General features: G+C 44.2%; 1 protein-coding gene across 2 annotated transcripts in view; it reads left to right on the top strand.

Moving 5' to 3' along the window:
- The window catches only part of ABLIM2 (actin binding LIM protein family member 2), a 954,368-nt gene that overhangs the window by 797,797 nt on the left and 143,208 nt on the right, over positions 1-13,363 (top strand). Inside the window, exons 16-17 of one of the 2 annotated variants that reach the window (XM_086964133.1) lie at positions 4,839-4,877; positions 5,098-5,150. In XM_086964133.1, coding sequence (XP_086820259.1) covers positions 4,839-4,877; positions 5,098-5,150 — 92 coding nt within the window. The remainder of the gene's footprint in view (positions 1-4,838; positions 4,878-5,097; positions 5,151-13,363) is intronic. The other variant, XM_086964134.1, reaches the window with a different exon arrangement.

The following is a 13,363-nucleotide window of genomic DNA, read 5'->3' as shown; positions in this document are numbered from 1 at the left end:
CTCCAGACTTGACTACTGCAATTCTCTTCTCTCGGGCCTCCCCAAATCCCACTTGTCCCCCCTTAAATCTGTTTTCCATTCAGTAGCTCGTTTCATTTATGGGGCCAAAAGAAGCGACCACATCACACTGATGTTATCCACCCTCCACTGGCTTCCCATCGAGGCTAGAGCTATCTACAAGACTGCTTGTATCACCCACAAAGCCTTGCACTCCTCCTCTCCTTGCTACCTGGTGAATAAACTGAAACTTTCTGGAGGATCTAGACCATCACATAATGCGGAAAATCTTCTGCTTGAACCTCCCACTTTCAAAAAGGAAAGAACGATGGCCCGATCCTTTTCAGGCAACGCGGTAAGAATCTGGAACTCCCTTCTGCCGCAGTTCCGGACCACCGCCTCCTCCCAGACCTTCAAAACGGACCTCAAAGTTCTCCTCCTCCATAGACACCTCCAAAAGTAATCCACGTCCACTCTATTATCTGAAGGAAGACCTCCCTTTACTGAAAATTCTATTCTCCCTGACTATGGAAGTGCCTTCCCAGTGTGTTCTTGTGGTTGGAGTGTTTAACATTCACTGCTTTTTTATCCTTGTACTTGTGTTTGGCACTTTTTCTGTAACTTGCACACACCACTTTTCCCTTATAACACACAGTATGCTACCGCTCACATTTTGTTTGCCTTTGATACTTGCACAAGTGCCACCATTGCCTACGTTACGTTTATTCTTGTGCCTGAGTGTCTAGCATATTTTGCAGTATTATACCTCTAATTGTACTTTGTTTTCTCTTGTAACCTGCACACTTGTCACTTTTTCCTCCTGTGCACTTTTTGCTACCTCATGTATTTTGTTTGCTCACAATTGTCACTTTTACCTCATGTAACTTAACGTCTGCTTTTGTAATCTGTTCACGTGTAATGTTCTCCTGTTGTATCAGTTCTGTTCCTTTTGTGAAGCGCTCTGACGCCTTCGGGTAAGGTCCGCGCTATATAAAAACACATAAATAAATAAATAAATTCTCAACCAAGACAGGCATAGCCGTGGGGCACACACAGTAATTGTATCATGTGACATTACAAGTTGAACACATGATAGGTGTAAAGAAGGGAGGTGTTCACATGCTGCATGAGAGGAAGGTACTGAATGGAAGGCTAAGGGTGCAGATTACGCAGTGACTTGCCAGTGAATTAAGGAGCATATTTATGAGAGGTTTGCAGCATGTTTGTGCCATGCAACATGGTACATGCATGATGCAAACCTCTACAATAGATTGATGAAGCCACTTTGCGTGACTCTGAGTGGCTCCATAAATCTGGTTTAAGGCAATCACTGCGTTGCCTTACTCCGCCCTGACTAGGGGTTCCATAGACGTTGTGATGGGTGTTTCCATGCAACTCCCATGGATTGTGATGCATTCCCGGATTTACAAGGACTTGTAAACCTGGGAATGCATCAAAACCTTACTTATCTTTATTTCTCCTCGTTTATTTCTCTTTCTATGTATGCTGCAGAATGCAGCACACACAGAAAGAGGAAAAGCCTCTCAGGGTTGTTTTTGTGCAGGAAGTTTCCCCTTCCTGCAAAAAAAATAAAATACTGCCTACAACACAGGCATCCTTGGGTGCCCGATTTGGGGCTAGGCTGCCAGAACTGCGCAAGGGAAGAGCAGAGGAAAGCACCGTATTGGATAAATATGGCACATACTTGCCCTTTTCATGTGATGAGTTTTTACATACCACCAGCAAAATCCCTTACACACGCCACTCTGGAGGAGCAGGTGTGTGTGTGCGTGCGTACATGCTTGAGAGTGTGTGTGCATACATGCTCTAAGCACTGTACCATGCACCTAGGCCCCCAAAATCCAGCTGAAAAGACATGAACATACATTGTGTTGAGAACAAGGTTGCATGTACACGAAGAAGGATGCATGGCAAAGGAAAATATATCAGTCAGGATTAGTTATACAGTACACCTCACGAGGGAGAAATGCATATCACACAGGAATACAATATTGTTAGGCAATTTTGTACATAACATATATGCAGTATATCTTGGTTGGCATCAATGCTGTAAAATGAGGTTGGATGGAGGTGGCTCCTCAGCTGATTAAAAAGGGACAATGCGTTTACGTTGTGGGGGCTTGTTCTAGGGTCTGGGGCCTGTACAGAGAGCGTTCATTGACAGAATAGTCCAGTTTCATGGCATTGAACGCCTAAAAGATGATGTGGTATGTTTCCATTGGATGCAGTCTGAAACTAGTAGCCTATGTGGTTTTCTCATTGTTGGAGAAATGTCGTCAAGTTATTTTGGCCCATGATCTGTGACTTCCATTGAACAGATGCCAATGGGACATCTCATAGGCTGGTAAGCAGAGCTAGGGCCAATCACCTGAGTGCTTGTACAGAAATGAGCAGCAGGGATGTATGAATTTACATCATGAAGAACATTGAATGATGCTTGTCTTTCAAGAAGAGCCAGTGCTGTGTGTGTATGTACAGGTCTAGTGACTTGTGCTTCCAGTGGAAGATTGGAGGAGGAGTTTGGGAGAGCTAGGAATGATGTCTTCATTTATTCACAGTGCTTCAAAATTACTCTAAAGCATGTTTAGCCCTTCATGGCTCTCCAATGTGATGCAGAATAAAGCAATGAGAGCGGATTCTCAACAGTGGCAGTGGAAGGGCCAAAGCTCTCAATAGCGATGGGCACCAAATCTGTTTGTCTGCACTGGAATAAGTCACTGTGTCATTATTTCTGCATTGGTAGAGCATTTATCAGGAAGGGAAGAGAAAAGAAGATCAAAATAAACCGTGCATGTCTGTCCAATGTGACAGATATAAATGTGATACATAATAACTGCACCAGACATATGCTTCAACATTCCTATTGAGAAAAGAACACAGTGGTAGCACACATGCCAAATGCTGCAGTTCACCCATGAAACATGGACAGGCAGATTGTATGCTGTTGTCACGTGCGAATAAGTTCATACCCATCACAAGACAGAAAGCACTTCTGGCTTGTTGAGTAAGATGCTACCCCATTCATTGTGCGTGATTGGTTGAGGGAGGGTTTATAGTCTGGCCTGTGTGGGAGTGTTGGGTGTTGTGCATGAGATTCGGAAGGGAGCTTTCATCATACTTAGATTAGCGTGTGGTTGCACTGTTGATGCAGAGAGATGTGTATGACGTGTAGATCCATGCATGCAGATGAAAGAATCACTCAAAAGCAAGAATCTCAAGGTCCTGGTACTTGGGGTTTTCATTTCTCCCAATAAACCAAGTACCAAAGCAGGAGGGTAAAAACTGGACTAGAAAATGCATCTTTCTGTGACATGCTACCGCTGGAGATCTCTGCAGAAGCAAAGAAAGGGAGCAAAAATGGGGTAACACCATTTAGGAGTTCATTTTCCTTTCAATAACAGATGTATACAAATAATCCATGTGTTGATGCTCATAGTCAAAGCAAACACAAAGAGATGATGGATGGAGCGCAGAAACTTTTCAGACACTCACTCCCAGGCACAGATCTGGGGTAAATCCATCATCATTCTTTAGCTCACTTCACCACCCCAGTTCAGACCCAGCCATATGCAAATCAGTCTTGACCCAGTGCGTCATGGGAACAGTCCATCCCGCACTGCCAAGCCAGGTCTTCCTTGGACCAGAAACAAGCATCCTGAGACCGGTTTCGGGGTAACACCCATGATCAGCCAGGCTAGCTTGAATCCAGTGACAAATGAGCAAGGGGCCCACACCTGGGCATACCCTGCAAACTTTGGGTGAACAAAGCAAACACAAAGAGATGATGGACGGAGCGCTGAAACGATTCAGACACTCACTCCCAGTCACAGATTTGGGTTAAATCCATCATCGTTATTTAGCTCACTTCACCACCTCAGTTCAGACCCAGCCATATGCAAATCAGTCTTGATCCTATTCCTCATCTCACCATGACAGCATGCCTAGCAATACTAATAGGTGTGGGATGTGCAAAGCTGTGTGAGTTAAGAAATATGTGTCTGTTTCCCCAGTTTGAAAATTGCCCAATAGAGAGACGGGCACAGTGCCAGAGCGTACAGTGTCATGTGTTTCCATCAAATATGTATCTTTGTTGTAGGAGTAAGTCCTAATGCAGTTCATATGTTACATGCCACAAACAAAGGTGATCCGTACTTTCTCAATGCCTCACGGTGGTCAGTCTTGCATGTTTAATGTGGAAAATCAACAATATATCCTCATTTGCACAAATTACCCAAACATAAATATTATGCCGAGACAATGTGTCCTCTTCTTGAGACCTCTTCCCCCTGACAAAAATAGGCGTACTTCTTATTAGTCCTTTAAATATTTCATAATTCATTGGCATCTAATCAAGCAACAGTAAGAGAATCAACAATACAGAGGACCATTTGAGTCCCCCGCTTTGCAATCTGGTTGGTTTATGCGAAAACGCAGCAGTTTCAAGAAGCTTTAAAGAAAAAATACAAACTTAAGAAGTAAATGTTTAAAATATATATTCCAAGTATACAAATATAAAAACAGCACAACTAAACCTTAAAAATATGTATTCCAAGTATACAAATACATAAACATGAAAACTATACTCAAACCTTTTTTAAAACAAAGATATCAGCACCTTGTGGGGAAGTTGTTCAAGTAGTTTGCAATGTTAGTTTGACAAAAGGATAACTTCCTACAGATTTACAATCTAAGAATCGACATAGCAAATTTGAACATATGATTTGAATATTTGCATCTGCTTGTTTGTGTAACCGTTACCCATTTATACATGTATCCTTTTTTCTTTTAATCATTCTCTGTCTGTTTCATTGTATTCTCAGATGATTCGTACTGTCATGTCTTATCTTCAACCCTACCATGTAAGTTTGAAAACACACTTCTGTCTCTTGTATTTCATTCCCATCTCCTGTTGCACTGTATGCATACCGTTTGTAATCAGTTAATCAAAGTACCTCTGAACACAGGACAAAGAGAAAAGGAGGGGAAATGTGTGCTCGTCTTAAGAACACATATTTTATAGCAGCATATTCATATCATAAATAGCATACTAATTATTTTTCAAATTACTTCATATTTTAGCGTCCAGAAGGTCTGAAGGAGATGAGAGGCAGTTTGAGCAAGATGGTCGAAAGGTAAAATGGTTTCCAACATCTAGGTTTATGGTACTTTTCCGAATAAATGTAGGGGTCTGCGTTACGTTTACAAAGACAATAAGTTTCAACACATAGCTGTCTCTTTTATTAGTCCATGATCATGTTATCTACCTGGGTTTATGTACAGCAGATGAAATAAGGAAGACTCCGCCATTTTGTTCCTGCAAATTTGATGTTTCAAGTGTCAAAGTATATGTTCACTAGCTGCAGCGAAAAACAAGAAAGATTGCTATGTCCCCTCTTCGCTTCTGAAATGTATTTTTTTCCTTCTCTTCTGACATATTCTCTTTACCCACCTTGTATTTTTCTATAGCCCACCCCCCAATGTGTATTCTGCTCTGCTGTGCATGGCTGCTAGATCCTGGTGTTATATAATTCATTGTTTAATTACACGAACATACACATTGCCCATATATATAAGGGTGTCAAATTTCCCCTATAAATGCACAATAAATATCACCAATTTAAACCCAAACATGGATCCACCAAGTAAACCTGGTCTATACTGTAGAACTGGTAACTTGCTCTTAATTTAAACACATTCATTATTTTACATTATCTACAACTGATTCCCAAAAAGAAACCCCAACTTTCTTTATTATTATGAAGTACATTTCACTTTTCAACGTGCATGTTTTGCATCAAGGTAATGCTTATTTTTTAATTCAGTTTTATATATTTGCTTACAATATGTCACATCGCTATGCCTGTCTTCCGATTGTCCTGGAGTCAGTCATAGCTAGAGGGAGGAAAGGGAGGAGCTGCGGGAGGAAGCGGCAGTCAGAAACGGAGCTGAGCAGAAACAAGAAGGAATAAAGAATCACTCTGAATCCCACAATCTGCCTCCGCCCGTATTTATTTCTCCTGGCGGGATTAAACACTGGCGACGAGTGGTGGGATCAAATGCACCCCCTCGATATCCCCGCAAACGTGAAGAAGCGCGCGCTGCCGCTAATGAGAGCGGAGCGCCTAAAACACCAAGAAACGTAGACGAAGACAGCGGGCGTCGGCGGCCCATTATTAAAGAAAGAATGCGTTGGAGGGCCTAATTGGCATGTGGAGATCAAGAGAGGCAGCCTACAATCTGAGGTAAGCTCAGTAATAATGCCCAATGAAATTGGAATTGCAGCACCTGCATGAGTCCCCTCCGGCGGCTATTTTAAAGTCAGGCACTCTGCTCTAGACAAGCTTAGCCCTGACGCAGCGGCCATTTTAAGGTCAGACCACTTACTAAAAAGACCTCGGAGCCTGCCAAAGTGAGACTGAACTCTTGCGAACGTCTCTAAGGCCCACTAGAGTTACGCTGCGCCCCACTATGTTGGACCCTGACTCAACACAGCAAGCTGCGCCCAGTACAGCAAATGGCGCCCCGCCTCCTGGACCGATACCCTTGGGAGTATCATACCTGCGCCCCCCTGAACCACTACCACTGACGTCTGGTAGCAGCATGGGCCCTGCATGGAAGAGTTGCCTTGAGGACTTTGAGGACTTTATGAACGGTGACTCCGGCCAACAATGTGAGAGAAGCGTTAAACAAATAGTTTCTTCCCAAGCGGAACCTAGACTACACGAGGTACACATTCAACCTCGCGTCCCAAGAGCGAGACAAACCCATGTGCGACTTCATCTCCTGTCTAAAACGACTGGCTTGTTATTGTGAATTCGAAAACGTCACCACAGAAGACTCATTAAGTCTACGAATCATTGATGGATGTCAATCTGAATCACTATGCCGCCGACTACTGAAGAAGCACTACACCTTAGACGAAATAGAGGAACTTACTCGCATTAACGATCAAGCTGTAGATAACACGCAAAGAAAATGGAGGCTAGCAAAACTGAAAAAAAGAACAAGCTCTGCATGGGCAATCTCATACAGAACCAAGGCAACGTCCAGACTGTCGCAACTCGGTAAGATTCACAAGATCACCTTGTACGAAGTCACCCCGCCGAGGGACAAACAACAGTCATACCCATAGGCACCCCTCACAGTGTTACTGGTGTGGCCAAGACTACCCGCACACGGGTCAATGTCCAGCCATTGAGCAACAGTGCCACCGATGTGGGAAAGACAACCACTTTGAAGCCGCTTGCCTAGCCAGGCGCACAGAGTCGAGACAGACCAAGCAAAACACAGGAGCTTCACGCAAGGGCTGTACAGGGACGGAGAGACCACTCGAGAAGCTCATCAAAATCCAGTGCACAGTCACACAGCTCATATCGATCGCAATGGTCAACATCCAGGGAATCATCCTCTCTTACACCTATTTCACAAGACAGCGATGAATACGTATGCATGGTGGTGGATCCAGATAGACTAAAGAAGTACCCACGACTAGACATCCGAATAGGAAGTCACTCTGCCAAGTTTGTTCTCGACACAGGCGCATCACTCAACTACATTTGCACCACGGAATAGCAAAGAATGAACCCGAAACCGAAATTAGAGCCAGCCGCAGTACGGGTATATACGTGGATGTCCAAAGAACCACTACCTTCCTAGAACAATTTTGTACTACACTTACCTACAAGGACAGGAAAATTCAAGCACAAATTCACGTGATTGAAGGCCCTGAAGTGGCAGACAGTCTCCTCAACCTACCAACGGCGGGACGCCTAAAGCTAGTCGAGATCCTGTACAAAGTGGACGACTCGCCAGACATTGTCAACAAGTTCCCGAAGCTGTTAGCTCATTTCAAGGTCAAGTTACACATCAATGAGCAAGTGACGCCAGTGGCACAGCATCACAGGAAAGTGCCATTTCACCTACAACAAGCGGTAGATGACGAACTCCAAGATCTACTAAAGGCAGACGTCATAGAAAGATCAACGGGACCCACCCCATGGGTGTCACCAGTCGTGGTGGTGCCCAAGAAAGAGCAGGACAGCAAAGTATGCCTGTGTGGAGACATGCGAGCCCCGAACACAGCCATCGAAAGAGAGAGTTACCCAGGTCGCACATCAGAGAGATGATCACACGCCTGAATGGGGCTACAGTTTTCTCAAAATTAGATCTCAACAAGGGGTATCACCAGCTCGAACTGCATGAATGATCACGATACATCACCACCTTCACCACACACCGAGGACTTTTCAGGTACAAACGCCTCAACTTATGGATCTCATCAGCTGCTGAGATTTTCCAGGAGGCTTTTTGGCGGGTCATACAAGATATCCCCAATGCTGTCAACTACAGCGACGAGATCTTGGTGTTTGGAGAAGCCTAAAAATTTCACGACAAAGCACTGGACAGGGTGTGCCACGCCCTTCTCAATGCAAACCTAACACTCAATCAGGACAAATGTGAGTTCCACAAATTGACTCTCAAATTCTATGGATACATATTCTCAAAAGAGGGCATGAAACCTGACCCCGAAAAAGTGTCAGCCCTATCAGACACCCCGCAGCCCCAAGATGTCAGCGACATACGCTCGTTTCTGGGTATGGCCAGTTACTGTGCCCGCTACATCAAAGACTACTCCACCATCAGTTACCCCCTGAGGGAACTAACTCGACAAGGACAAAAGTTTCAATGGTCAGCCACGTGTGATTGGGCTTGCAACAAAATCAAGGCGGCGGTGAGCTCAGCCATCAACCTGGCATATTTCAACCCCAAGCGAAAGACAGAAATCACTGTAGATGCCAGCCCTGTTGGGTTAGGAGCGATTTTAGCGCAATATGATGACAAAGCCGACCAAAACCACATTGTTGCATACGCCAGCTACAGTCTTACCGACACTGAAAAGGCATACTCCTAACCGGAAAAAGAAAGCCTAGCAGTTGCATGGGCGTGTGAACATTGTCACCTCTTCGTGTATGGCAAGAACTTTCCACTCATGACCGACCACTAAGTGCTGATAACCATTTTTGGGAACCCTAGGGAGAAGATGCCTCCGCCTGCAGGACTACACAAACACCATTATCCACAAACCCAGGAAGGCGGAGAATCCGGCAGACTACATCTCACGGCATCCCCAAGCCCTGACATGAGCTCAAAACTCGGTAGCGGAAGAATACCTCCACTTCGTCATTGATGGAGCCTGCCCACCGGCTGTTCCATTAGAAGCCATCATTGGCGCATCTACAAACGATGTCAAGATCCAAAACATCATGCATCGTGACTCCTGGCGGCACATAGAACATCTGAAGATAAGTGACGCCATCAACACACTGGAACTCAGGGCATTCAAACACGTCAAAGACAAACTCTCCATCAGTGACAATGGACTACTACAAAGAGATCAGAGAATCGTCATTCCCAGCCAGCGGCAACAAGGAATTGTAAATTTAGCACATGAAGGTCATCGAGGAGTAGTAGCCACAAAGAAAGTGCTGCGAGAGCATGTCTGGTTCCCTTCCCTTGATCAAATGGTGGAGACCACACTACAAGACTGCCCACACTGTCAACTAGTAGGGCCAGAAGAACCACACGCTCCCCTGCAGATGTCGGACTTACCAGATAGTGTCTGGCAACATGTAGCCATCGACTTCTTTGGCCCACTGCAGTTGGGAAAGTACATCCTCATCATCATGGAGGAATATTTCCGATTCCCCATTGCTCACCAGATTTCTTCCACTTAAGCGACCACTGTCATACCAGTGATTGATGGAGCATTTGCTGCATGGGGAATCCCCACAGTAGTGAAGTCTGATAATGGACCACCTTTTAATAAACAAGAGTTTGCAGAATTCGCGTGACAACTACATTTCAAGCATCGGACTATTACTCCCAAAAACGGGATGGTGGAGCGATTTATGGCCACCATAAAAAAACAGTCCCACAAGCTGAGTTAACTCACCGTGATATTCAACCAGCACTATTTGAAGTACTGCGGGCATATAGGACGACGCCACATGGCACCACGAACCAATGTCCTGCCACTCTGATGCTCGGCTGGACCCCTCGCACCCGGATACCAACCACAGATGCTGTCACGCAGCACAGAATCACAACGTCAGACCACGAGACATTGATCAAATTGGATCGGACCAAAAAGGCGAAAATGAAGGAATAAGCAGACCACCGCAGACATGCTAAGACATCTGATATCTGAGAAGGAGACTGGGTGCTGGTGAGACGAGAAAGGAAATCCAAGGCAGATAGCTGTTACCATGATCACCCGCTACAAGTAACAAGAAGGAAAGGAACTATGATCACTACTGAGTCTGGAAGCAAAAGAACGACGAGAAACGTGCTGCATTTCAAAAGATGCAACCCGACGGCCTACACTGCGACACAGAGGCCTGACTGGGACATGGACGTGTCAAGTCAAGAAGAGAACAATCACAAAGAACCCATACGGATATCGGAGACCCATGATCTGAGAAGAGAACATCTTCACCGTCAATTACAACCCAGCCAACCACGACAGAATACTCGAAGGCCCATCAGACTCATTGAAGAACTCTAAAAGAGACATTGAACATTCAAAATACAAAAGGGGAGATGTCACATCGCTATAACTGTCTTCTGATTGTCCCAGAATCAGTGATCGCTAGAGGGAGGAAAGGGAGGACCCGCGGGCGGAAGCGGTAGTCAGAATCAGAGCTGAGCGGAAACAAGAAGGAATAAAGAATCTCTCTGAATCCCGCAATCTGTCTCCGCCCGTATTTATTTCTCCTGGTGGGTATAAATACAATAATACCCCTATTCTAACACAACCGTACAGAAATTTAAAATTCTTCTACCTTGCCATTTCTGACCACATTTAAAATGATATATTTTTTTTTAAATATCCTGCACCTTAGACATTTCCCACAATATTTACAATTATTCATTCTCAATTTGCATAAAACTTTAGCACAAGTGTACCCAATTATTATAAATTATATGCAATAACTTTGTTTTATAATGAATGTAATGGGATTATTTCTAATATTTCAAGTCAAGATTGGTTTCCCTTACTTTCATGAGCCAGTAATCTACAATTATTTAGTTAGCCTTCCTATTCTATCCTCTTATCAAGCTTAGCTTCCAGCGTATCCCCAATATTTCTTATCTGTCCATGAATACGACCAGTATCCAATTTTCTCATCGTCCTGCAATGCAGATTAGGGCCTTCATCAAGGGATTGTGTTTTCACTAAACAATTCAGTTTAGACATAATTCAGTTGACTTGGTGACACTTCACCTGCGCTCTTTACATTGGCTACCGGTGAAAAAAAGAATTCTGTTTAAATCTTTAATCATGACTTATCATCCCTTGTTTAGGACTGGCTTGCAGAATCTATTTCAGAGCTGTAGCTCCTAAGATCAGACTAGTTAGGAGGGGTGAACGCTCATTCTCCTGTCTTGTGGAGGAGGCCTGGAATCAACTTCTATTTACACTTCATTCTTAACTCTTAGGCCACCTTCAGAAAAAACTGAAAACCTGGTAACTCTCCCTGGATCAGTCTTCGACTTCCTGCCAGTAATCAGCGCTGGGAAGCTCCTGGGAGCATCTGTGCGCTCTATAAAATTATTTTCATTCATTCTTTAGTTCAAATAAGAGTCCTATTATGGAAAGTCTAGCTTGTCAATAAAATTCTGATTATACCTGCTTATCCCATCGTAAACTAGCATGTACTGGAGTTGCCCTAGGTTTATCTTTAGTATATCACTTGACCGCCTTTAAAACATGGTAGTGAGGTCAGTATATGTACAAACCCAGCTGCTCTAGATCATTGTATGTTTTTAACATATTTAATTAAATTACATTTTTCATTATTTGAACCATGGTCCTTTGGGGTCACCCTGGGTTTTAGGAAGAATCGGTATCCATGAAAATACATGGACGTCTGAAAGCCCACTAAAAAGCTTGCTACTAATTTCCTTTTTAACCCCTTGCATGCTGACGACGGCCCCATCCGTCATGCACTACGGTGCTCGTGTGCTGATGACGGCTGGGGGCCGTCATAAACCCGCCCACTCGCGATTTTGACGCACAGGCGTAGAATCGCGGCAGCATGCAAGGGGTTAAAGGTGTCTTGTGACGTGTCTAATTGCCAGCAATAAAGAAATGATGTAGCTGCTTCACTATAATAGCAAGTACAGTTGAGTTCTGACTCCACAAAGCCTTTTGTCACAGGCAACAGCCAGGCGGAAAGGCAGGTCATGGAGGATAATAACAGAAGGAAAACTGGACTGCCTTTTACAACTGATACATTTTTCTAAAATAAAAAGCGTTCTGCAGAAAGGAGATATTTAGGGCAACTTTTTTTATGTTTTTTCCATTCTGTATGTCACTAATAGAAAGCTAGAACCCCTGTATGTTCGAATACACTCTGAGAAACAACATTCTTTTAATGTGACTTACATGAAACTCATCCAAATATCTTTTGGCAAGAATTAGTATCTGATTTTTGGTATGTTTAATTTTGCAGTACAGAATGTGCTTTTTATTCCTCAGTCTGCAATTAACCTGAAAGAGCAAGACACCAAGGGGCATAATTATGAGAGGTTTGCGCCATGCATGAGACACTCGACATGGTTCATGCGAGACACAAACCTCTAAGTCAGATTTATGAAGCCACACAGTCACTTTGGGTGGCGTTGAATGGCTTCATAAATCAGGAGTAATGCAACGCACCACAAATCGCTGGGTTGCATTACTCTGCACCAGGGAGGCCTTTAATGGGCGTTGCGTGGGTGTTTTCATGCCACTCCCATGGTTTTTGACTGATTTACAGATTTACCAAACCTGTTCAACCTGGGAATGTGCCATAAAGATGCACCTCCCCAAGAGAAGCGTAATGAGGGGAAATATCTTTATTCCACCTCATTTTTCCTCTTTCTAAGGTTGTTGCATTATAATAATCCACATTTGTAAAGCGCGAACCATCACCCGTTAGGGTCTCTAGGCGCTGCGGGCCGTCAGGAAGATTAAGCAAGCTATTGCCCCGAGTCGCATGGTGCTGGGCTAATCTGCCGCCGGTCCCGGGGATCGAACAGTGAGCCCCAGATTCCGGAGTCAGTCACCCTGGCCACGGTGCCACACCTCTACCTCTACAGCACACATAGAAAGAGTAAAAAGCCTCTCAGGCATTGGTTTGTGCAGGAAGGTGCTCCTTCCTGCACAAAAAATATCCTGCCTACAACACAGGCATTTTTGTCTGAGACTCAACCTTTGGTCTTTCTAAGAGCTGGGATATCTCCCCACTGACTTCTGTGTCCTTTGGACCCTCACTTGTTTTCTTGTTTTATACATTTATTG

This window comes from Lissotriton vulgaris, chromosome 3_2 (genome assembly GCF_964263255.1).
Source record: "Lissotriton vulgaris chromosome 3_2, aLisVul1.2, whole genome shotgun sequence".
Taxonomy (NCBI): Eukaryota; Metazoa; Chordata; class Amphibia; order Caudata; family Salamandridae; genus Lissotriton; species Lissotriton vulgaris.
The sequence above is the reverse complement of the archived record's forward strand: the minus strand, read 5'-3'. Positions and strand labels throughout refer to the sequence as shown.